The sequence below is a fragment of the Rhinolophus sinicus genome, chromosome 7 (genome assembly GCF_057876585.1).
Source record: "Rhinolophus sinicus isolate RSI-liver-muscle chromosome 7, RSI-T2T, whole genome shotgun sequence".
NCBI lineage: Eukaryota > Metazoa > Chordata > Mammalia > Chiroptera > Rhinolophidae > Rhinolophus > Rhinolophus sinicus.
In genome coordinates this window covers 8,944,980-8,971,659 of record NC_142507.1, presented here as the reverse complement: position 1 = coordinate 8,971,659, position 26,680 = coordinate 8,944,980, and the positions used below count along the sequence as shown (strand labels likewise).

At 45.0% G+C, this 26,680-nt stretch overlaps 1 protein-coding gene across 2 annotated transcripts in view; it reads right to left on the bottom strand.

Annotated features, from left to right (window-relative positions):
* SBSPON (somatomedin B and thrombospondin type 1 domain containing) overlaps positions 1 to 11,874 on the bottom strand; it is a 34,574-nt gene extending 22,700 nt beyond the window's left edge. Inside the window, exons 1-2 of one of the 2 annotated variants that reach the window (XM_074319301.2) lie at positions 11,485 to 11,874; positions 2,161 to 2,355 (exon numbers count right to left, since the gene is read on the bottom strand). In XM_074319301.2, coding sequence (XP_074175402.1) covers positions 2,161 to 2,355; positions 11,485 to 11,698 — 409 coding nt within the window. In that variant the 5' untranslated portion in view covers positions 11,699 to 11,874. The remainder of the gene's footprint in view (positions 1 to 2,160; positions 2,356 to 11,484) is intronic. The other variant, XM_074319300.2, reaches the window with a different exon arrangement.
* Between the last annotated feature and the right edge of the window lie 14,806 nt (positions 11,875 to 26,680).

The window sequence follows — 26,680 nt, the reverse complement described above, 5'->3', positions numbered from 1 at the left end:
GCCCTCTCTCGGCCAGCCCTACTCTCTGCTCGCCACACCCAGGTCTTCCTCCAGCTTCTCCAGTGGGCCTTGCGTTTCCCCCCATGTTGTATTAGGTTGGTGCAAAAGTAATTGTGGCTTAAAAGGTTAAAAATAACTGCAAAACCCGCAATGACTTTTGCACCAACCTAATATATGAATGAGCCAAAATGTGGCCCCTAGGTTGTTTATTTCCCCCACAGCAGGCTGAGACCTGTTAGTTCCAAAGCTTACTGGCAGCAAAGTCAAATTTTTATACATACGATTATTATAAAAATAGCCAAACAGGCAGATTTTTAGCTATTTAGCTCTGGCCTGCTTTGTATACCCTGTGAAACCACACCCAACATCTGCTGGCTGTTGATCAACTAAAGCCTTATACTCATGATACCTGTCATGCGGGAGACCCTGCTCGCTGCGCCATTTGTCGTGCGGGACGTCCGGTGGGGTCTCTGCTCCCGCTCCCCACACAAGAACGCAGGACATGGTGAGGCCAAGAGGGAACACCCACGGAGCCATAGGTAGGGGAGTCATACCACTATATTCTCTCTGGCGGCACTATACTCTCACTGGAGGCTGGATCCACACTGTCCGCAAACCGCCATCCACGCTTGCCAGCCCAGCCGCCATCTTCTTGCTAGCCCCCATTTTGCTGCTAGCGTAGCCACAGCAGTTATATTAGTGGCCATTGGCTCACTGGTTACAGCTGACGGCCAACTAGCCACAGCTGATGGCCATGCAATCACAGTTGATGGCCATTTACTACCTGAGCCAGCACCTGTCTATGTGAGGCCGAGAGCCTGGAAACTACTTTCTGGGGCTCTGTCCCCACAATACCCCATGGCCTTTGCCCTTTGCAGCTGTGACTCTGAGACCCCTGGCCTCAGCTGACATCACCTAGACACATAAGCCCCCCTCCTTCTTGACTGTGGTCCCCACACCACGACCTCTCATGCACCCCTGCTCCAGTATCACCCAGTACAGCTGGTGTGTTACTGCCTCTCAGGGTCCCCTGGTTTTCCCAGATCAGCCTCTATTTATGGTTCACCACACTGGTCTGTCTGCCTGCACAGCTCTGTGTTTCTCAGCCTCAGCCCCAATCCCCCAGGAAGTCCCTCCCCTCCCCACCTCTCCCCCAAGACCAGGGGAAACCAACTCAATGCACACTCATAGCTCCACACCCCTCTCATGGGGGCAGTACCAGCTGCACCAAATCGCCGCTGTAATTGTCTGAGATGAATTTCCGAGGATTACCCAGTGACCTTCTCCCCCTGCCACTCGACGGTGAGCTACATGACAGCAGACTCCCGTCAACTTGTCTCACCACTGCAACCCTGGCAGCCAGCCAGTGCCTGGCATGAAGCAGAGTCTAGATAACACATTCGTGTGCGGAATGGGAACAGCAACAAAATGGCTTGACGAGGGTCATGTTGACATGCAATCTTCCAGGCTCCTAGGAAACAGCTGGGGTCTCTGCTATCCTGAGGATCAGGGTGTTCATCTATCAGATTCCATCCAGATCAATACACCAGCACTGGCCTTTGTGTTGATTTCTTTGTGAGCGTCCTGGGGCTCCCCACTCACTCATGAGGACAACCGCTGGCCCCTCCGTCGGCCGGGCCACAACCACACTGCTGTTTTCAAATCTCAAATTGGATCACGTCCGCCCAGATCCAGTTGGCGTGAGAGGAGAGATAGGTGTTTTAAGAGAATCAGTCTATCGCTGTTCAGGAATTTATAATGGTTCTGCTATTGTCACACGATGTGAGTGTTGGTGTTTAAACAGGAATCGCAGTGAAAGGTAAAATGGAGTTCTCCTTATTGGACAGTCACTAGCCTGTGTGAAATGCCAAGAGCCTGCCTGAAGCCCCCCGTGGCCAGCTGGACGGAGTCTGCTAAACACGGTGCACAAGGAGAAGAGGCCACCACCGGGTTATAAGCACAGGGAGGGAAGAGAAGGGACTGGGGACATTCATGCAGCTGACCGGTAACTCCTTTATCAAGCGTTTCCTGAGCTCCTTATCTGCTCCCCGCAGACTGGCCCTCCCCACTCCCTGCGGCGCATGCAACTTGCCCTGCACAGCACCTGGCCTCTCAGGGGACCACGAGATGGAAACGCAGCGCCCACGCAAACCTCCGTACCGAAGGCGTGCCCGCAGGCCTGGCCCTGCGGCGTCGAGTACTCCAGGCAGCCGGCTCTCTCTTCCAGGGCCGGGCAGGGCGCGCCGCCGTTCCGCGGCTCCTGCTGCACCAGGCGCCTCCGCACGCGGGCCGTCGGCTTGCACCGCGCTGCACAGCCGCTCCAGGGGCTCCACTCCCCCACGATGCACGGGCGAGCTGGAAAACAGGACCGAGGGACGCTCAGGCCGCAAGCCCGGCAGCCAGGCTGCTCCCGGCCACGTGGCGTCCAGCCCGCGGGACCTGAGCCCTGACTGGGCCCTGCATCGAAGGAACAGCCTCCACAGGGTCTAGGTGACATTGACTCCACTGCCCCGACGAGGACGGTTAGCTGATAATCACGTACCTGTCAGAGGAGGGTGGAGGTTTCCGGATCAGGAAGGTGGGTCTGAGCCAGGGACACACCCGAGAAAAGAAACAGAGGCCTCAGGCTATTTCCTCATTCTCCCCTGCTTAGATCAGATCTTCGCCCCGGTTTTTCCTTGATTTTAACTTTACCCTCCCCGGGCCAGAACGTGTTTTATTGTAGCAGGACTACATATTGTAGAAAACGTAAAGGGAAAAAAACAAACGTTTAAAAAAAAATGAACTTCACCCACCAATAATCCCACCACCTGCCCAAGTCAAGGCCACACCAAGGGACCCCTACGCTGGACTCAGCTCCCGGGGGCTCAGTCTCATGCGGCTCATAGACTCAAAAATTATGAGAGCTGGAGTTTAGAGATGAACAGCCAGGCCTCGCAGAGCTCGTGGTCACCATGAAAGGGCAGAATCAGGGCAAGAGTCTGGCCAACAATTCCGCGGCGGTGACTGTAAAGTCAATGTGGCTGACATTGAACTGTCCCATTTAAAGTGCTAGTGAGCCTTTTCAAAGGACTGGAATGAGTTTTTTCATTGAGTTATTTCAATAGTTGTAATTGGACACAAGACAAGGACAGAAAGACAGAAGACAGACCTCTGAACTAGAGGCCAACACGCTTTCTTTCCTCGCAAAACCTGTATCACCCTCTTTCCCTAGATCACCCTCACGCTTTCGTACAGAATCTTCATCAAGGAAGCACCTTAATTTCTTTGAAATCTTCTGATCTTATTTGGAAACTCATTTGTGCCTCTGAGCACACTCTAGTTTGGGGTTCATGGCTTGTGGCAGGTGTATCATTTGGCAGCACATAGCTTCCTCAGACATAAAAAGGGTCACATGCAACATAGACTGTCTGTCACTAATTCAAAAATTCCAAACTTTTAAAATGTTTTTATTTAGTCACCTAAAACTTCACAGGTAGCACACGACTCATAGGTCAACTACCTAAAGAAGCAAAAATGAGCCACGTCAGAGTTCCTTCCCAATCTCTGCCGTGCAGACATCCTTTGGAAACTCGGTAACAGGTCACTTCCTGCTGTTGTCATCTCTTGTTGACCCTTCCCTTTTCGTTTTCAGAATCCCATGATGTAATTGGCCTGTGGAACTGAAAGGCATTTAAAGAGACTGTCAGGCTAGGACCTGGTTGAAAAGGACTCCTCCGGCCTTAATTCTTTCAACGGCTCTCTTCCCCACCCAAGTCTCTTCATCTCGGAGTCTAGCTAGTCCTGCCCTGACGTTTTGGACTTAAACAACACTTAAGAATACACTTTTTTAAAAAATACACTTGTTTCAAGGATTAACATTGGGCATCACAATAAAATGAAATGTGCCACGGTGCTAACTCAGAATTCAGTAATATGACGTTGAGTTACACTCTATCCATGTGGTAAAAGATGACATCGGGGACAGTTTTCTGAATTTAGTCTCCCAGTACTTCAACATTTGTGCCTGTCCAATGTGTGTTTCTTTTATTTGGTTGCATGCACCGTGCAAATTCTCAAATCACAGGATCATTGGATCAGCTGTTGTTCCCATTTGGTTCAAGTTTGTCCCTGGCAAAAAGCTACGTCCCGTTTTCACGATGCATGACTTTAATAGTCTCATCAAGAGAGTCAGAACGCTCTGGGGCCCCGAAGAATACCATCTCAATGTCTGCATGGTAAGTCAGAAGGAAAGACCAAGTTCACATGGAAATACAGGGTTCATGGAGAGGCAAAAGGTGTTCCACAAAATATTTTGAGTTGGAAGATTAATCTGAGGTATTCCTATTCTGTGGGAAACAAATCTATTCTTGACGAATGTGAGTTTTTGATGATTTAGATTGTAAATCATCGTAGGTCACATGCAATCTTTGGTCACGGAGCTTAGGGGAAGTAGGGAAACTTCTGACAGATTTATTACAAGTCCTATCTGACAGCTGCATGACACTGATTTCCTTTTGAACTATTCCATGAGTATTCTTGTTCCCTTCCCACGAAGCTTATCTAATTTACATCGACATACAGCACACCAAAATATTCTTTCTTAAAATCTGACTTTCTCAATTTCACATTCCACTTGCTGTTCTGGGGCCTGACAGATGGTTATCTAGTGAGCAGAGTGATCACCTTGGACTCCCAGCTTGTCACAGCTTCCCGATGTCTGGAGAGTTAGGACATGATGACATCATCCCACTTACTGGAGGCGACAGAAGCCTAGATTTCATGGGTGCCAGGAAGCTCGGCAAGCCCTTTTTTCTCTTCTTCATGTTTGTTTCAACACAATGTCACGTTCCGGTTGAGTTTCCCCAGAAGCAAATTCTGAGACACAGAGCTGAATGCAAGTAATTTATTTGAGAGGTGATCCCAAGAAGCGTAACGAGAGAATGGAAGCACAGGCAGGAAGGAAACATGGAATAGAGACCAGGGATATGAAGCAGACACCCAAGTTCCTACTTCAGGCCCAGTGGGCACCTCTGGCTCCCAGCTCAGCGGGAAGTGAGATAATCTAGAGTGTGAGGAATTATCGAGTCCTTCCTGCTATGCTAGCTAGTTCCCTGTCCTCACGAGCTTTCTGTGATAGATGGCCCTACCACAGCCACAGGAAGAAAGGTCCAGAATAGGAAAGTAAGTTGCACATTTCAGGAACGAATTTACACAACACAAGAGTAGGGTATATGTTTGCCTGCTCTAACAGGGTATCTAGTTACAGCCAGCCACATACAATTACCTGAAAAGATGTGCCACTGACTTTATTTTCTTTTTTAATAAATGGCCTTTGAAATTCCCTCAGTGGTTTGCCACTGAATTTGGAATGAAACTCAAACTCCCTGCCGTGTGTGACTGGCCTGGGCCGGCCCGTCCACTCCCACCTGGAACCGTCACCCCACTACCTCTGTGCCAAGCTCCAGCCATGCTGGCTTCCTGACCTCTTGAAAACACCCAAATTCTTTCACCCTCTCCTTTGTTGTATGTTCGCTCTGCCAGTTCCTCCCACACTGGGCATGGCTGGGTTCGACCCATCCTTTAGGTCCCAGATGAATTATTTTCTCCTCAGAGAGTCCTTCTCTGGCCAGCTTAGCTAAGCTGTCTCCCAGCATCCCTTTACACACCCCTCAAAATTATTTCCTCTCAGACCTCAGTGTTCTTTGCCTTCTAGCAACTCCATGATTCATAATTCCTTTTTTTTTTGTTTTGTTTTGTTTATTGTTGCTGAGTTTTTCATTTCATACCTAGTGCTTGGCACTTGGTAGATGCTCACAAAATATTTGTTGAATGAATGAATAAAATGGCATTGGGCAAGCTCTTCCTCCTTCGTAAATAATGTTCTACATTGAAGCAGACTCTGGTCTGCTTATCTCATGAGTTAGAAGCCAAAGCACTGACGGAAGCTCCAGAGTGGGAAGAAAAGCCGGTGAAACTAGAAGCTCCCGTAGCCAACACGAGGGAATTCTTAGCCTGGCCCAGAGCTGTCTGCACCCTCCTTGCAATGGCGGCCCCAAAGGGTCTGTGCCTTCAGATTAGGTAGATCTGGCTGCTCTTGACAGGCACAAGTCCATTTATGTCTCCTGCTAGTACCACATCTCGAATGCAACAAGCTTCTTTCATGTCACCATCTGCAGCGTGAAATGGTATTTCCTTTTATTTGAGCCAAATTTCCCTCACACAAGAATTTCAGAATCTGGTGCAAAAACATATCTCTGTTGATCTTATCTGTGCCACTCAGGAACTTACTGTTTCAGGAGGTCCCCTTTCCTCCAGCACAGACTTTTCAGGTTGAATACTCCAGCTTTTGGATCCATCTTTCTATAGACACTTCCCCTCTCAGAATGACCCCTGGACTCAGCCTTGGTGTGTTGTGGCAGCCAGAACCACACACACTAGTCTCAGTCTTTAGGTACCAAAGGGTAATTTTTAAAAATGGTTTTCTAGTGCTTTTCTGGATGGTGCCAAATATAAGCATGCGTACACACACACACACACACACACACACAAACACACACACACCACAACAAACAGCTGACACCAGAAATAGAGTTTGGATTACTTCTCCCTAATGGAGGGCCTTGCTTTTATTCTCATGTGGCCTCTCCTCGGTTGAGCACAGACTCTCAAGCATTCCCAGTTGTATCTGACCCTGCCTGCATGGCTGTCTGCTGCCTCCAAGTTTAAGGCCACCCACGATCCAGTGCCTTCTCCCTTACACTGTCAAGTTCAGATATTCCTAATCATTCCTAAGGAAATATTCTTTTTACACTTTACTCACAGCAGGATTATTTACACAGGGCTGTTGCTTTCTGACGTTCCATGGAAGGAAAAGAAAGCCCCTTTATCCACACGCACACGCATCTCACAATTTCAAATGTATATTATCCGCCTTTTGAACCTTGCCAAAACGCCTCTAAAAGTCAAACAAGACTATGTTGCCCAAGTGCCTATTGACCCCCTGAGAAAGCCTCTAATAAAATGACCAAGTATTTTTTTCCTCTTGCAGAAACCATGTTATCTGGCCCCCAGTAGGGTTTGTTTTGTTTTGTTTTGTTTTTCTTTCAAGACATTAACTGGACAAGCTGCATGAAATGCTAGCAAGACAATTAAATGTGCTACCTCATTAGAAAAATGGAATTTTACACACCATAGAAACCCAGGAAAGAAAGGAGATGGAAATCAAAAAGATAATGATGCTTTTTCTGGACAGTAAGTTTCCAGGTGGGTTTTTGTTGTTTTTTTCTTTTGTGGCTCTCTATATTTTCCAAATATTCTGCAGCATAGCTTTTGTAGTCAAGGCAGGAAAATGTTATTTTTAAAAGGACATGTGGAAACACCCCAGCTGGCAGTGCCCTCTGACACCACAGAGAGCAGCCCCTCGGTGGAATGACTGCTCACGTTGTTTTGACAAACGTTATCAAGTGACACCACAGTAGCCATCAGGGGACTGCAAAGAGGAACAGGACACATTTTGCCCCTGAGCACACAGCCATGGAAGACTCATCCACTCTGCCAGTGTTTATCTGGGGTCTACCCTGCAAAGTACACAGCTTCTCATAAAGCCTCATTTCTCTGAGGCAATACAAACATAATGTTTAACCATGTGAGCTATGGATCTGGGTTCAAATCCTGGGTTCAAATCTCGCGTCTTCACTTAGTGGTGTGACTTTGGACAAATTACCTAATCTCTAACCACCTGGTGTCACACCTCATTTTATTGCATTTCACTTTCCTGTGCTTCACAGTTGTTGCTTTTTTTTTTTTTTTTTTTTTTTTTTTTTTTTTTCACGTATTGAAGGCAAGACCCTCCACCAGCAAAAAGATTATGACTTGCTCGATTGCGATACTCGCTTTATTGCGGTGGTCTGGACCTAAACCCGCTGTACCGCTGAGGTATGCCTGTAACCTCGGCAGGTTGTGAGACAAAAGTAAGTTTAGAGCTGTGAGGTGCCTGTGAGAGGGCCTGGCCTGGAGCCAGTGCTGGGGAAGCCTTGGCAACTCTACCCTCCTTGACTGCACACCCAGGGCTGCAGCCAAGTTCTGCATGATGAATCCTGGTGCCAGGCCTTGCTCGTTTTTTTCTGCAGAGACAGAGGCAGGGGAAGCCACATGCGGTCTCTCAGTCACTCCGGCTCCAGTAAAGCCTCCATTTTCTAAATCTTTATAGATTGGGACATCATTCCCTTGGGTGAGTTTTGGAGCCCATATTTTTAAGGATGGTGCCCCTTCTTCCTCCAGATATGACATCAGAGATTTTGGCCAGTTGGTTTCCTAAATGCCGCATAAATCTAGAAGAGACTGACCCATCTAGGCTACTCAGTTTTGGTCCCTCTCCACTTGGGTTAATGATTGCTCTTCCCTTATGGTGTTCATCCAAGATCTAATGCAAACTACTGTTTCTATGAGCTTAGAACGCAGACTCCAGGAACCCAGCTGAGACGGGGACGCCTGTGCCTGATAAGCGGGTTTTCCAAGAAGTTCTCCCAGGGCGGGTCACTTGGATCTGTCCCCCCTCTGCTTCGCCCCTTCCCCCCCAACCCCTGACCAGGCCAATGGTGAATTTTCTATTCTTTTTGGGGGGTGGGGGAGGATGTATGAAAATACATAATTGGTACTGAAACCCATGCCATCATCATAATGAGAATTTCTGAGATAATTAGTTTCAGAACAGATTTTTTTTTTAATGGCAGCTTAGTAATTCTATAGATCCACTAATATATTTTTATTCTGAGTGAGTGAAAAATAACTTTCTATTTAGAAAAAGAAATGCTAGTATTTTATCTTTTAGCCACACCCCCCAAAAAAATGCACTTATCAAGATGAAAAAATCAGAAGGAACAGAAGTAAGGCATGTTTAGTTCTGACACAGTTCCATTTTCTGTTCACATTTAATGTCACTTCAGCCAAAAAGGCTTCGGGCAGCATCAATGGATAACACAGCATTGGGTAAGGAGGAGATGAGAGTCTAAGAGGCGGAATGGGGTATCCGTGCTGCCGAGCCTTGATTTAGCTGGAAATAAATCATAACCCTGCATTAGCACAAACAGATGTGGCTGATGGCAGCTTAAAATCAGGCAGCCGTGGGTTCAGCGCTCACTCCACGGCCTATTCATGGTCACTTAGTAATGGGAAAGCCCCCTGGCAGCCTCAGTTCCTGTAAAATGCTAACACAGGCAAACCCGACCTCCCCCAAGCCCCAAAGTCAGCTCATTTGTGACAGTCATCCAGGGCTGAGGACGCAGAGCACCTCAGCGCCAACCTGACCTTCACTCACTCTCAACTCTGAGGTACCAGCAGGCTCAGTCTGCCCAAAGTGGCCAGCTTCCAACCGTCTCTATTTTCTTCCTCCCTTCCAAAAAACAAAACACGCTAGGTGCAGAGAATTTACCAACAAGGAGTCTTTTCGGTCCCGCCGTTTTCTTCTGCTAAGCTAGATTTCTTTCTCAGTCTTTCCAGAGATGGTAAGGTCATCTCCCATCTTCTGCTATCCCTTACCCAATAAATCCCCACTCCAAAACGACAGGCTCTTTGTTTTAATATGTCTACCTCCTGGACTGAAAAGAAGGGATGTATTTTTGACCAAATCAAGACTTGGATGATTCTGCAACTCCTAACACTGTTAGGCCTCACTAGAAAGCCAGTTTTTCTCAGCTTGCTCACCTTGTCTGTGCTAGAATCGCTCCATATCTAGCTATATTCACTATCCTGTTCTCCAGCTTACCTTAGGGCCTAGCCTAGTACCTGGCACAAAAGGCTGACACCCACAACCAGTGATGCTTTCCTCCTAGAATTCCTTTCCCCTTCTAGAGACCTCTGGCTCATTCTCTGGGACTAGACTACCCATCCCTTCCTCTGGTCTTCTGAGTGTTTCCTCTCTAGCATCCCAGGTCCTTTGTTTTGGCACTAAGCGTGCTGCAAATGGTTTTGCATGTGTGACTATGAACTTCTCAGGGGCAGAGACTATGCCTTCACCATTTCTGTGTCACTGTGCTTGCCATTGTCTGGGGGACATTATCTGAACTAGGGGAATTCTGTATTTACCTTTAACATGTAGGTAAATCCCTCGCAGGGGAGGGTTGAGTGAGAGAGGCTACCACAGTGGATAGGGTGTACCTGAGTGACCCAGGTAACTAAGGAAAACAGGGGTTTTCCTGTTTGGGGTACCTACCTGAGGAGGGGGCTGAGGACAGCTGGCCCGAGGGCACTGCATTTCCTAACTGACTCTTCACCTTACTTTAGTAGTAAAAGCTCCTGGCCTTGGAGCAGGAAAGTGAAAGAAGTTTATCAAAAAGAAAATCAATATTCATAGGTAAATCATCAACTTTCCATCAGGGTCAAAAAAATCTTAATGTGTTTCAACTGTGTTCTTTCAGCAGCGGGCCTGGCTGACCATCCTGCCGTGGGCTCGTGGCCTCTTCCCGCAGAACAGAGGCAGGAGGGGAACTGCCCTCTACCAGGCCCCCAGCCCTGCTGGTTACTCTCCCGGGAAGATGTGAGGATCCCACACCGAGATCCTTCAGGTCAAACCCTAACAACTGCGTGGCGTTGGGGGTGATGCGATTAAGGGTGGAGCTGGCTTCTCTCAGATGCACCTCGTTCTTCAGAACTACCCTCACCATTTCTTCCTTTCCCTTTTAATGTAATTAAATCATCATTTATTGAGCCTATACCAGGGGCTGTGATACTGTGGGAAATTTAAGGATGAAAAAGACTGACCCTAAAGGGAAACCAGCAAGATTACAACACAGTAAGATCCCTGAGATAAAAATCGTTATCAAGCTATATAGATAAAACTGAATTCAAAGGACAGAGGGAACACTTTTTTGTGAGGAAGGGGCTCTATCCACAGGCTGGAGTCTGGAGTCAAGGGCAATCATGCTCCTCCAAGAACTTGAACTCCCCGCCCCCCCATCCCTGCCCCCGGAGCAAGCCCTTGGCACAAAGTGGGATCATTACACATTCCTTCTCTCGTCACCCTTCACAGAGCCCTTAAGATCCCTGAGGATTAACAGGATAGAAGTAGTGGAGCCTGACCCAGGGGCGGGTCCTGGAGCCTGTCAGCGCCGTCTCTCCGGGCGGGAGGTGGCCCTATCGGGCTTGAGTTCCTGAGAGGACGAATTCATCCAGCAGAAGTGACCTGCACCCCTCCAGAAAGTGCTCCAGCACTTTCCATCCAGGCTCTGGTGGGAGGGATGCTTTGGAGAGGGATGTGTAGATGGAAGGGGGCTGGAGAGGCCTAGGATAGAGTCTGGGGTGCCCACAGACGGAGGGAGCTGGAAGACCCTGGACAGATGGAGCTGGTGTACCTGGATGGAAGGGGTGGACCGGGATTGAGAGACCGGCCCCACCACGACGGAAGGGGCTGGAGGATGCCTGGTCCTTGGTGTGGGACTCTGTCCCTTGGCTGCAGGCTAACGGCCGGTGCCCTCCCTCCCCCCCCCCCCCGGCCCCGCCACCCACCTGGACACGCCCTGGTGTAGTCGAAGCAGCAGTCCCCGGTGAGGAGGCAGGCTTGGTCACAGAAGCACGTCCCGTAGACCCTGTCCAGCCTCCAGCCTCGGGCAAAGCAGGCGGGGTCCCGGCCGGGGCAGCAGCGCCCAGCCTCAGCGCAGCCTGCCAGGGCGCCGGGCCACAGCCGCGCCAGCGCGCACAGCGCCAGCCACAGGGTCCTCATGACCAGCGCTCCCGCGGCGCCGCCGACGCCGCAGACCTTGGGAACCGGTTCTGTGCGCCTCCGACAGCGGCAGCCGGGAAGCGGCGGGTGGCTCTCAGCGGGGCCCGGCCCTGCTCTGCTCCGCGCGCGGCCCCCGCCCCCCCGCGCCGCCCCTCCCAGCGGGGCGGGTGCTGCGGCTGCCCCGGCCCAGGTGGGGAGCTCGCTCTCCCGGGCGCCCCGCGATCCGCGCTCGGGGCGCCACCTCTTCCCCGCGGGGACCGCCAGGGGGCCAGCGGAGAAGCAGGTGCCCCGGATCCCAGCGGCCCAGCAGCCTGGCCAGGGCAGCCACCTTTCCTGTCCCCAAACTCAGCTTCCTAACGTCTGGGGACATGCTAGCAAGTGGGCATTGTCACTGTCAAGCCAGGGGACGAAGAGTGCTTCACATGCAGCAAGTGGGTCCCAGCAACGCACTGCGCGCGGGTCACCCTGACTTCGCCCAGGGACGCCCGTGCTCTATTTACTACCGGGTACCGTCCCCACGGCCACAGGGGCCCCTCAAAATCGAGGCGATATGACCAAAGAAGCATCCTCTCTGCCGCATTTTATAATGGGATTTTCCTGCTCTGGGAAAACAACACTTTGCTTCACTGAAGAGGCAATTGACGAATGTTAAGGAAAGGAGACATAAAATATAAAGGATGTCTTAGGAATAACCTCTGCTTTTAAAACATGCTTGCCTAAGTTTGTATATACATTTTCTTCCACCTTTCTCTCCAAGTATATTCTCTGCACCTCTTTTTGTTAACCAAAAAGAATCCTGGAAGTTTAATTTAAATTTATGCTCTAAATCACTTAAACTATTATGGTTTTTGCGAGAAACCAGGAATATAAAATTTCCTGTATCTGTGGATCTAAGGAATCTGATTAAAGACTAGGGTTTTTTTCTTTTCTCGTACAAAGACTTCTCAAAGATGAACTTCCTTTATTCTTTAGAGAGAAAAGTAACAAAAGTAAAAAATAACAATAATAAAATAACTTTACTACAAACGTAGTAAAACAATAATCAAACATAAAAGAATAAGCAAAAACAGTTGTGAAATGAAAAAGATATGATGATGCATTATAAGAATTGTATCTCATAAACGCTAATCACAGATAAAGTTAGACCAATGTAAAAAAGTAATCGTTTTTCATTGTCCAAAGAAAATGCACTTTAATGTTACAGAGAAATTCTTTCTTTGTGATTATTTATGCAAATAAATTTTAGGGTTGGCCGTTTATTTTTGTTTTCCTTTTTAGATAAGTCTCTCTTACTTTTTGCAATTTAAATAAAAATCATATACTTCTTTATTTTTTATATTTTTAGTTCTTGGTAGTTGGTACTAAATACCTCTCTCCGCAAATTATACCTCTGCCTTTTACCTGTGTTGTAGGTTTTATTAGCAGCTTTGTACTAACTCATTCATGTAATTTATCCCTCACTTCTTCCCTAAGGCTATCTGCTTTACGGAATATCTTTAGCTAGACTTATTCTGTAATGCCATAAGAATCCGGAATTGTTCCAGAAAAAAAAAAAAAATGTGAAGGAAAATGATTCACTGGCAAGCTCATTTTCAGGAATAAAAAAAAAAAAAAAAGGAAGACATACAGAAAATGGAAGAAGATGACCTCCCGTCTAGAAAATGTAAAAAAGCATGCCAAATGCTTGCTCAAATACCAATTTTTTTTCACTCCTTTCTTCCTTATCCCCAGACAAAATCGAAACCAAAAATCAAAAACAAAAGTTGGGGGTCTGTGCTCAGGAGGCTTGCGTCCAGTTCTGATTCCATGTTCTCGGACAAATCACTTCAGTGTCCTCAGCTCAAACACAGAACACTAAACCCTTTCAGAGTGCTGTGAGATGTCTAGAGAAACCAGACAATGTGTGTAAATTGAGCACACAGTGGGTGCAAAATAACTATTAGTGTCATAATGTCCACCCCACTCCTACTCCATAATTTAAGCCTACAAGCAAGTGAAAGACAGACTAAGTTTCAATAGTGTGCAAAGGCAGGGAAAACACAAAGTTAAAAAGAACAAATAAAACCACAAATAAACGATGACTTCTTTAATGCCAAACATAGCATGGAGCTTGTCTCTGGTAAGTCACATTGAAAGCAACTCATCTCAAGTTAAAGCCTGCACTGTCTTAAAAACCTCAAGACAAGGCTCCCCTAGTGGTCCTTGCAAATAAGCATTTCCGGCCTGACAGGCAAAATCAGGGGGACCCTGACATTTAAAGCCATGGAGTTCACATTCTTACTGGAAATTGGGTGCAGTCAATGTAACAATTAGTCACTTTGTTTGCCGTGTCTTGTAGATCTTTCGAGAACAGAAGTCATCCCAGCGATCATGGGGGTGACTATAGGAAGTAATCAAATGCACCTTAAAAGACACCCTTTCTTCTGAAGCCTTTGGAAGCTGTCCAAGACTGGTAAAATTACAGAGGGGAGCGGAGGCCTTTCTGCTTATCAGATTCCAGAATGCAGTCATTTTAAAGGACATCCACACATGTGATCTCATTGGACAGCACATAACTGTGAAGAAAATATTGGCACCTCTACTTTGCAGATGACAGAAACTAGACGTGTAGGTAATTAGTGGCAAAACGAGACTAGAACTAAAGTTATTCTTTCCACAATGGTTCCAAGTTCATCTTTCAAGCACGGTGGTTGTGGTGGTGAGATGGCAATGGAAAGTAAAGACAAGTAAGATTAAACGCTGTACTAAATAGAAATCATTTTCAAAAAGGTTTGGATACATTTAAAATATAGGGAGGGACCCAGGACGCGGTGAGGGATGTAAAAGGACTCTCGTGAGACTGACAAATAGACTAGTTGATTCTTAGGCAGGTTTGGAACATGTGTCAGAGGCAGAGTACTGCATGGATATCCATAACATCGTATTTTGTTATCAGACACCTTTGATTGTAAGAGTCACCATTATTTTATGGAATATTAAGATACAGTACATAAGACATAAGACAAAACACGATCAATTAAAGTATGGTATGTACTTACACGTGGATTACAGGATGGTTTTAGTGTTTCAGGCCACTATAACAAAATGCCATAAACTGGGTGGCTTTTTTCTCACATGTTTGGAGGCTGGGAAGTCCAAGATCCAGGTGCCAGCACATTCGGTGTCTGATGAAGGCCGGCTTTCTGTTCACAGACAGTGCCTTCTGGCTCCAACTTCACGTGGCAAAGGGCTGGGGAGTTCTGTGGGGTCTCTTTTATCAGAGCACGCGTCTCACCGTGAGGGCTGCACTCTCATGACCTAAGAACCTTTCAAAGGCCCCAACTTCTAATCCCATCACTTTGGGGGTTAGGTTTCAACATACGAATCTGGGGGGGGCACACAGACATTCAGTGCCTTGTAAGACTGGATCTCAGTTTCTGAGATGGTGACGTATGAGAAAACGTGCATCTTAGAAAAAAACGAAAAATGGAAGAGGTCACACTTTCTTCACTTTACATTTTATATGAGACACCGTTAGTTTTTTCATTTGGTGGGAGAGGAGGCTCAGAGGAGCTCACTGGACTCCCCAGTATTCCAGGGGCTCCAGCCCTCATTTCAGAGCTGGCACTGTTCATTCGGTTTCAGTCATTTGCTTTCTGTAGGCGACATGCTACTCCAGGCTGAGGGCCCCAAAGATGGGTGACAAACGGTCCTTCCCTAAGGAGACTTTTGCCTCGTGGAGATGCTAGACATGTGACAGTCTTGGCAACATGTTGTGATAGGTCTTATTCTAAAAGAGGGTGGTGGGGGTGTCTGAGATACCGACCCCGGAGCTGGGCAGACAACAGAGGATTGAATTTGAGTTATAAAGGCTAGGATTGGTTCACTATTAGTCCCTTTACTTTCTCCCTGGAAAGTGCAGTCTGAGCCCCCAGGAAAAGCTCGCATACCTTTTGGGAAGGTCCTGCCTTGACAGGCTGATACCTATTCATTTAATGATGCCTAAAGTTCAGGCAAGAATCCAAAAATGCTTGTTGACGATTGGTGTACGTAATGTACCTTGAGGATTTCTCCCCTTACCACCTTAAAACAAACAAGAGGTCCAGGACACCTCCACGGAAGTTTATGCTGCCAGTTGTGTATCTTTGACCCTACGGATTACATACCTGGGGAGAGGATACGGAGATGGTTAAGTAAATGCGTTGGTTGCCTGTAAAATATTCATTCTTCCCTTCTTTTTCTAACAGCCTCCAGGTTTTCCTTTCCAGAAGGAGCACCCCTTCTCTCTATCATGTGACAGCAGCTCATCTTGGGTGCATGAGCTTCCCTCCTGGTTCTACGGATGGGTTCTGAGGATTAATCCTGTCCTCAGCGTATGGACTAGTGCAGAGATTGGTCCAAGCAGAACCGCAGGATCAGGACGTTCGCTCGACCGATGATTCACTTTCACCTTGGCCTTTCCTGGGTGTGAATGAGGCCACGGGGGGCAATGTGAAGCCAGCGTGAGACCAGGCAGATCAAGCCAGGAAGTCAGAGCCCGGGATCTCAGGGCTTGGACTGAATGACACTGCAAGCCACACTTCCCCTCTTCATGCCCCAGCCCCCAATACATCCTTCCTATAATTTACACCATTTTGTTGTCGTTTCTGGGGCTTAAAACAAAAGCACCCAACAGAGGTGACACAGAAAGTGAAGCGCTCAGGTTTTAAAGAGAAAAGCAGATTTGAACTGGGGCTCTATCACTTACTAGCGATGTAACATGAAATAGGTATGATAAGCTCCTCAAGCCTCAGTTTCCTGATCTGTGAAATGGAGATAAAGAAGGAAAGGATTAAATAATGCTTGTGTGTCTAGTACAGCTCCTGATATATTAATAGAAGAACGAGTTGGTAATTAAGGGTCATTATTATATTTGTTCTCTGGACTTGAATACAAAAGACATGCTTTAATTACGAGTAATAAAATTCCTTTCCATAAACCATTGTGTCAGGCTATATGGTATAATTAAAATAGTGCTGCATGGGGTGTCCAGAGACCTGGCTTCTAGGTCCTGCCAATTGTTGACGGTGGGCAGTTCACGTAGGCTCTTTGGACCTCAGTTGCTCCCATATAATTTGAAGGTGTGAGCCAAGAAAATCTCCCAGGGCCCTTTCAGCTCAAAATTTCTAATATTCAACTTAAGTAGCAGTATATAAGTCATGAGAGAGGTCTCACACACTTTATTTGACCCCAATGGTAGGCTGCAAGTAACACAGTTGAGGAAGTCATTTTGCAGAGTCCAAGTCTCTCCAAGTTGAGATCAGAAGAGCTAATCTGGAGACCGACATTTATGTCCACAGATTAATTATAAGTTCACCGTAATGCTTGCCTGGACGCGTATCAGTCATGGTCATTACTGAAGAATGACATGGTTTATAAAAATCTGATGGAAAATATGGTTTTGCCTCCATAACTCACCAGCTGAGGAAAGCATTTAAATTTCGCTGTGTTCCAGAATTTCAGCTATAAAACGGAAGGCCTTCTAAAGCTCTGTAAGGTCTCCAGCAAATCCAACACTTGTTCTCTGACTATAATCTTCTAGTTTAGGGATAGACAAATTGTGCCTATTTTTGTATCGACTGTGAGCTAAGGGAACATTTTTTTTTTTAAGATTCTTGTGTGTCATGTGGAAATTAAATGAAATTCAAATTTCAGTGTCCGTAAATAAAATTTTATTGGAACACAGTCATGCCCCCCCTTTTTTTTTTAACGTATTGTCTATGGCTGTTTTCACTCTACAAGCACAGAGTTGAGTAGTTGCAACAGATAAAAACTATACGGTCTGCAAAGCCTAGACCATTTACTACTTGGCCCTTTATAGCACATGTCTGGCTGACCTCTAGTCAATACATCCAGCGCTAGCACTCTATGAACTAATATACATTAAACACTTTGTAAATTACATAGTATCCATCTATATGTAAGGGGTTCATATAAAATGGAATTTTGAAATTAAAAAAGGGGCAGCCAGCAAACCCATGCCCTGCAAACATTGTTTACGAAGGCCGAAGCTATGGATACTGCCAAGTGAAGCCTGCGCTGCTAGGAAATGTTGTGGAATTGTAAGCAGAGCTTAAAAAATGAAAAGGAGAAAATCATCTGGATGACATTAACGAAGTCATGTAATTTGCTCCTTTTACGGTAAAACAACCTTCTCTACTCCGCAGCAGGGATCTTTAGAGCAAATTGTTCTTTCTTCCTACATGCAAAACTCCCACTAAGCCCGCGAAGGGCACAAAACCCTACGAAGTGCCTGCCACACAACAAGCCAGAGAGAAATGAGCCCCTTCGAGGGAGAAGAATGTTCCTACTCCATTTAGTTCTAAGAAGTAAGTGGGAAGGGAGTGCACGCGCTGGCGAGCCTGGCAGCCTTGTGTGGGTGTGAAAGCAGTCCACGGCTGCGTATTATGACTTTGACCTTGATCCTAGACTTTTGCTTGGGAGAAAACATGTTTTTTGCACGCTAAGCCTGCAGATTCTGGCTTATTTACAGGGCATAAAGGAGCTACCATTTATAAAGGCCTGTTTGGTACCAGGGACCATATTAAATACTTAATGTATCTTATTTTGTTGACCCTGATGAGGCAAGTATTACCATTTATTTTTTTCAGTTGAGGATATCGAAGTGTGATGACGTTAAATAACTTGCCCAAACTAGAGATATTCAAACCCATTCTGTGCAATTTCAAGAGTCTAATTTTTTTCTACTCGGAGAACTAATTATGTAATCAACAACTGGATTTCTATTAAAATTTCTTTTTTTTTTTTTTTATTTCTATTAAAATTTCATAGGCTCTTTATGATAGGTATCTTGACAAATAGCACATAGTTCGGCCACTAAAAAAACTGAAGACATTAAACCATGTGGGATCATTTTCTATTGTCAGTTCCTTAAATTCTTTTTTTCAGTTACAAGTTTTTTTTTCCTTATGATGAGAACTTTTAGGGGTTACTCTCTTAGCAACTTTCAAATAGACAATCCAATATTATTAACTATAATCACTATGTTGTATATTAAATCTGTTATTTACATGACTTTTTATGTTATAACTGGAAATTTGTACCTTTTGCCCACCTTCACCCATTTCACCCACCTCCCACCGTCTGCCTCTGGCAACTGTTCTCTGTATCTATGAGTTCAGTTTTTCTTTTCTTTTGTTTTCTTTTTTCTTTCCTCTTTTCTTTTTCTCCTTTTCCTCCTCCTTCTTCTAGATTCTACATATAACCGAGATCATGCAATATTTGTCTTTGTCCAACTTATTTCACTTGGCATAATGCCCTCTCGGTCCACCCATGTTGTCACAAACGGCAGGATTTCCCTTTTTTAATGGCTGAATAATATTCCATTGTATACATAGGTGCCACATCTTCTGTCTCCATTCAGCTATCGAAGGACACTTAGATTGCTTCCACGTCTTGGCTATTGTAAATAATGCTGCAATGAACATAGGGGTGCAGATATCTTTTCGAGTTAGTGTTCTCATTTCCTTTGGATAAATACCGAGAAGCAAAACTATTGGACCTACTATGTGGTAGTTCTCTTCAATTTCTTGAGGAACCTCCATCCTGTTTTCCATAGTGGCTGCACCAATTGACATTCCCACCAACAAGGCACAAGGGTTCCCTTTTCTCCACATCCTCGCCAACACTTTTATTATGTATTTCCTTTTTGATAATTGGCATTTTAACAAGTGTGAAGAAGTGCTATTTCATCGTGGTTTTGATTTACATTTCAAGTGAGTCTTTAAATTTTTAAACATTTAATTTGTGATAGAGAATATTGAATCGAGGATGAGAAAAACCGGGTTTTAGGAGGTTTTTTTCGCTATTCTCTGCTTGTGCTTAAACTCATCTGTACACCATGGATAGTAAGATCTACCTTGATAGCACCACGGAGCTCTTGTGGAAAGTGCTTTGTAAACACTTATTGTGATTTCTTGGAGATACACATATATATATATATATATTCATATATATACAGAGGGTGCCAAAAACGTATATATACATTTTAGAAAGGAAAACTGTATTAAAATTGTAATACTCAGTATATACTGATAACAAAAGATGAATACAAGTCACGTTTGACTTCTGCAATTACAAGAGGTGCTCAGAGTGGTTCCCATCAGGGTCCAGACACTTCTGATTACAGCGAACTACTGCTTGAGCAACGTGGGCCAGTGTCCACTTGTACACAGTTTTATAAGCACCCCCGGTATATAGTTAAAATGTTGGTTAAAAATATTCTAAGAAGTAAATGGAAACATGCCTCAAAGATTGAATTAGATGTCAATACAGGCTTTGTATGTATTATTGGCTTAAAATGTGAATTTTTTTTTTTTAAAAAGGATGTCTCTTTCTAGTAAGCTTAAGGAGATAAAATTATTACAACAAAGAACAGCCATTTTCTAATTTTGTGTAAGATGCTATGAAAGAGAAAGGCACAGCCACAGTCACAGACCCTCTAAGAGTTTGCATTTCAGTCAGATGTAGCAAAAGTTTAAATTCCATGCCCACCTACAGCACTGCACACCTGTCTAGATTAATACCACCGGAGATATTTCCCACAAGCCCCTTTTCACAGACTTCCAAGAATCACAGAGGGTACTGGCCACAGTTAGCAGTAGTCTGCAAGCCCAGCAATTACCATCACCTGGATACTTACTCCACTTGCAAATACCTGACAAATGGGAAAGACCCACGCGGTTCCTGCTCCCACCTGAGAGCTGTTTCAATCAACAGCGCCATCTGCTGGCTGAATCCCGGAACTGATTAATGTCCTGTCTTCTCAGAACTTTCACCAGCTATCGTCACCCCTCTGTATTTCACAGTTCAGTTTATTCTGTTTATTAGGAAATGATTCTTTTGCAGGTAGTCACACATTCCCTTTCATTCCTAGATTAATTTCCTAGGGCTGCCGGAACAAAGAACTGCAAGCTGGGTGGCTCCAACAACGGAAATGGATCATCTCAGTTGTGGAGACCCCAAGTCCGAAACCAAGATGCCAGCACGTTGGTGCCTTCCGAGGACTTTGGGAAAGGACCTGTCCCAGGCCTCTCTCTTTGGCTTGTAGCCGTCTTCGTGCTGACAGAGTGTTTTCCCTGCATGCGTGTCTCTGTGTCCAAATTATCCCTTTTTATTTTAGTGTATGTGCTGCAGGAGTCAGCACGACATTTTCCTTTTTATGAGGACACCAGTCATATTGGATCAGGGCCCACCCTAATGACCTCATTTTAACGAATTACATCTGTAATAACCTTATTTCCAAATAAGGCGATTTGCTGAGGTTCTGGGGATCAGGAGTTCAACGTGAATTTGGGGGAGGACACAATTCAACCCACAACAATTTCCTTCTCTCTGCTTCTTCCAACTTGCTCAGATCCCTGCAGGCCATCTTTTAGTCTCATTGTCTTTTCTACTCCTCCTCCTCCCTACCCTGTCAGCCTGTAAATGGTCCTGTCTAGGATGGAGACACAGAAGAATGGGCACATTTTCGAAAAAGAAGGCCATGTGCTTTGAAATATACCCTGACCTGCAGAGATATGAACGACGTCTTAAATCACTCAGGATCTCTCTTCAGGTCCTCACTTCCTCACCCTCCTTTATTTAAACGAGTTTGTTTTCTGTTCCTTAAGCACCATCGTTCAAAATAAATATTTCCTACACAGCATTCTCCTGTTTCGACCATTAATAGTCAAACCATGTTGTATTCTGCTGTAATAGATTTTCTTTGTCAATGTGTAGTATTTTAACTGCTATGAAATAAATTGGAGTAAAAATCCTTATGAGATGATAACTATCCCCCACCCTGGTCATCAATACAATTCTTTTCTTTCTTTCTTCCAATTCTTGTTCTCTACGTATTTATTAAGATGTGAGAGATACAAACATACAATCCAGAGGGGCAGCTAGACATAACTAATACTTGAACTCTAATAATAATAGTATTTATAAGATGATATGGAAGCATAGAAGATGGAGTGATTAATTAAGCGTTAGGAATCAGTAGTCATCAGACCCTATCCATCCAGCAAGGAGACAGGACAGCATTTTTGGTAAAGGTAGAATTTCTTAGCGGGTTCAAAGATGAGAGAAAAAGGCTGGCCTGCAGAAGAGAGAAGCATTCTAGCACAATGGGGGCAAACTGGAAAGTACATGGAAGGTTTAATTGGGGGTACCTATCAGATGACAGAGTCTTTGAGCAATCTTCCATCTAGCCATTGGCCTCTGTCTCCTGCTGTGAATCGGTTTGAATTTATTAGAGGCTCAATTATGTTAAAGTGATGGATGCCACTTTTGACCTGAGGGACAGCCACTGTCCAGTGCAAATGAATGAAGTATTTCTAAATTCGCTTTAAAAAGGGCAATTCAAGCCTCTTCATCAACTTACAAGACTCATTATAATCATCCAACCAATGAATTGTTGACACACTGTTTCATCTACCCTACAGATGACTATTATGAGCTGTGATGCGACCAGTCATCCATGGAAACTTGGAATTTTCTCTTGGTAGTGCGTTTCCCATTATTTTTACTTACACAGTTCTCGCAGTTAGTTTGGGACTGAATTTTCTCAGCGCTCGTCGTATACTCAACGACCTGAAACCTGGACATAGCCATAAGCAAGCTTCAGAGTGATTCTTTCAGAAGAACAGTTTCAGAATCCTGATTTTCACTAGAACCATTTGATTGTGGCCACATTAACCAGAAAGAGCACATTGGTTTTGTTTGCTGTCTGTGCCACTAAGATTTGGTCAAGACCTTGCACACAAGGTCCCAAATTGCTCCAACCAAATCCCACCCCCAGCCCTGGAAGGATGTCTTGTCCTCAGATGAGTGGTACAGACCCGAGAAATCTCCGAATGTTAAAGCCCGGAGAGTTAGAGGTCATCTTATCCAACCATATACTTTTTCAGCAAGGTACCGGAGGCAAGAGAAGTTTCAAGACCAAGGTGCCTGAGGCGAGAGAAGTTTCAAGACCAACAGGGTCGTGCAGAATCCAAACCAGAACCCAGGTTCCCAGGTACTCATTGTTGCTCTCAGTATTTCTCATTCTTATTCTTTTTTTGTAAATCGATTCCAGCCTTCACCTCTCTCTCCGCGTTAGGGAGTCTGATCTTTATCTAACAAGATAGAGGATCAACTGATGGATCGTAACCTGGAGGGAGCATAACCTGAGTTATGTTAGGGAGTTTAAATATATAGAGAGAATGGATTGCAAGAAGCCCTGGAACAGATATGCCTCATGGTGAGTGTCCCAATCACAACCCTGAAGTGACCCCATGTGCCTCTTGAAGCTCAGCTACGCTGGCCAAGCTCAGCATCCCTGAATGGACGCCTGGCCCCGGGGCAACCCATCGGCAGCTATGACAGAGTCTGCCCAAATAGAACTGGTCTGGTCTACTCCTCCCCCTGACAGATGTCATCTGGGACATTGTATTAGTTCTATAAGAAAGCCAAAGAATGAAAAATCATTTTTCCAAGACAAAAAAGAAGGAAGAAAGAATGAGAAGGAAGCAAGAAGGAAAGAGAAAGAAGGAAGGGTGGAAGGGAGGGAAACTTCCGAAATGGTTACTATCGTTGTTTAGACCCCATAATCAGTCCTGGTGTATGTTTTGTTGACTTGTTCTATGGACCGATGGATTTCCAAACTTTGTGTGTGAAATGTGGTAGCTAAACTCACCACCAAGAAGAGAAGAAGAGAGAGAGACGCCATCTGCATGGGGAGAATCAGCTCTTCTCACAGAGGATTTACTCAATAGTAAAAACACTTTGTTCCTGTTTCAAGTTTAAATTATAGCCACTGCGATATTGAGGCCTCGATGAAAGGACGGTCAGGTCAACTTCAAAGCGCAGCTGAGATGTGGGATCTGTCAGTAGAGCTCATGCCCCACCTCACCTCCACCTCCTCACCCAGACACACCCAGGGCCGGACGGCAAACCCACCCAGCTCACTTTGTGTGTTCTCCAGGGGATTTAACTGATGGAATCAAGATGGGCAGACTTCAAACATGCTGCCTTCTTGTATTTTTTTTCTTTTCCCTTCTTCCCTCACTTGTTTATTTCCTGGTTTACTCTTTAGAGAGTTCTCTCTCTCTCTCTCTCTCTCTCTCTCTCTCTCTCTCTCTCTCTCTCTCTCTCCCTCCCTCCCTCTCTCTCTCTCTCTCCCTCTTTCCCTCATTTAATCTAAGAGCCTAGAAAGAAAAGTCTTTAAAACCAGAAGCTGCTTAGCTGTGTGCACACAGGGTGTGGCTCTTTGATTTACAAATTCATTCCTGGTGGACGAGTGGGTGGTTTGCCTTCCCTGGTTTCCGGGGCCTCGCTGGGGGCTGAGAGCTAACTTCCCACGAGAGTGAACACTGAATCATTTAAGCTTATAGAAATCCTTCTAATTTTATTTTTAAGATTACTTCAAGGATCCCCAAATGACCCTTATTTTTCTCTTTAGAAAACTAAATTTATTTTAATATCTTGGATGCCAATAAGCCTACAGTGGTACCAGGACACATCAGATTCAGATCAGATTAAACAAGCGTTATAATTATCAAACTGCAATTTAAATTCCAGGCCTCGGAGGCCAACATTTCAGAAGGGCATTTCCCGCCTTAACTAATAACAGTAATTAACAATTGTGTTTTGCTTTTCCTTCACCCAAAGCACTTTTACCTCGTCTTAGGTCAGCCATTCTATAACTCTGGGCAGGAAACAGGGCATGTGTCATGCGAGCTCTAACAATGAGGTTCGCGAGCCAGTTGCAATGATGTTGCTAACCTTTTTTTTTATATCAGAGGGATTATTCATTACGAATTTGTACCAACTGGACAAACAGTTAACCAAGTTTACTATTTGGAAGTGCTGAAAAGGCTGCATGAAACAGTTAGACGACCTGAACTTTTCTCCAACAATTCATGGCTCTTGCATCACGACAACGCACCAGCTCACACAGCACTGTCTGTGAGGGAGTTTTTAGCCAGTAAACAAATAACTGTATTGGAACACCCTCCCTACTCACCTGATCTAGCCCCCAATGACTTATTTTTTTACCTGAAGATAAAGGAAATATTGAAAGGAAGACATTTTGATGACATTCAGGACATCAAGGGTAATACGACAACAGCTCTGATGACCATTCCAGAAAAAGAGTTCCAAAATTGCTTTGAAGGGTGGGCTAGGTGCTGGCATCAGTGCGTAGCTTCCCAAGGGGAGTACTTCAAAGGTGACCATAGTGATATTCAGCAGTGAGGTATGTAGTACTTTTTCTAGGATGAGTTCACGAACTTAATTGTCAGACCTCGTATTATCTCCAGTTTACAAAGATGGGACACAAAAAGTAAGTGACCTGAGGAAGAAGGTAGCCGCTAGGACAGGACTGAGGTGTCATTTTGGCCCAATTCTGAGACTCTTCCACACCTGCAACCACTCACCTCCATTCCCCCCAAAAAGAAGCTCCTTTCCTGGAATTTACTTCAATGCCTACAAGCACCATGGTTAGAATGTGGTACACTGAAATACATTTCCAATATAATTGTATGTCTTATGTTTAATAATTAGGTATTTAAATTGTTCATATGTGTATGTTGTTTTGATCAAGTGACAGTGTTTATAAAATCACTGTGGTATTCGCAGTTCAGTGAATATATTAAAAAGAGTAATATCATAGTGTGACTTTTAAGTACCAATATCTGTGCTACAATAGAAATCGTCAAATTGTATCACTGACAAGACATTTTAGATGTCAACGTTTTTTTCAGAAGAGTTACAAAGTTTTTTCACATTCTGGCGGGGGGAGGCATAAAAATATTTTGCAAACCACTGCCTCAGAGTACCAGTTAGCCTCCAACAAGGGTGGCAAGAGTAGAGAAAGGTGACCATTTTAATGAACTATTGAGTGGGAGACAAAACCTTTCAATGGAATAATACAGGTCAATCGCCAGTTTGGATACGAGAACCCTCTGAAATACATTTCATGGAGACACAAAGGCATGAGGTATCTTGTGCCAAATCACACGTCTAGAAAATGGCCAAGTGGAGATTTAAACCCCGTTCAGATGGGCACCAGTCAGGGTAAGATAAGGTGAAAGTGAGGTAGCCCTCAGCTCAAATCTTTGCCCTGTTGCTAGTGTCTAAAAAGTGGTTTTCAGGTCAGTTTATACGCCAGAGCGCTATTAAGATATTAACACAGGAAGATGAACTGATACGTACAGAACTGAAATGTTCTCAAGAGAGTAGCAAGCATGCTGAGAGCCTTAAAAACGTATCTACGCAAATAGAAAAGGTGTTCACAAAAATCAGCACCTCTAGAGGTACCGTGGGCAAATGTCACAGAAATACTGCGTGGATTTCCGTGAGTGAATGGGATCAATGATGGAGGACATACAGGGGGTAAGAGTATAGCTTTAGGAATGCAAGACCAAGAACTCAACAAAGCGAGCCCCTGGACTGCCCGTTCCCTTTTCGTCAGGAAAACGGGTTGAACTTGCTGGATGACTCATAACACATCATCAGGTGTAAACTTAATGAAAACCAGGATGCCAAAATTGGTTCAGCAGGGAATTAAAAAAACAACAACAAAAAAAAAAACTCAGTGGTCTGTTCTATATTTTAACACAGAAGAAAAAGCCAGGCTAATTACACCGAGCAAGGCATTTTTGTAACGGGATTCATTAAGCACAGGATGTGCCCAAACGTCTTCCTGAAAGCGTGCTTGGTAGTCTTTGAAGATGTTATTGGCGCAATGAAATGCATTAATAAACCTAAGAAAACATGAATATGTTTTAACGTGAGTCATCAACATGAGATACACCCTTGTCCCCCAAAGCCTTCGTTCCAACACCCACTTCCATCCCTTTCTTTACTTCCTATCCCTTTTTTATAACTTTACAGCAAGAATTGAGATCTATAAGAAACTGTTATAAACTAGAGAGCTAAGTGCCAGGAAAAAAAGGAGGAGTCTGGGAAACAAAATGG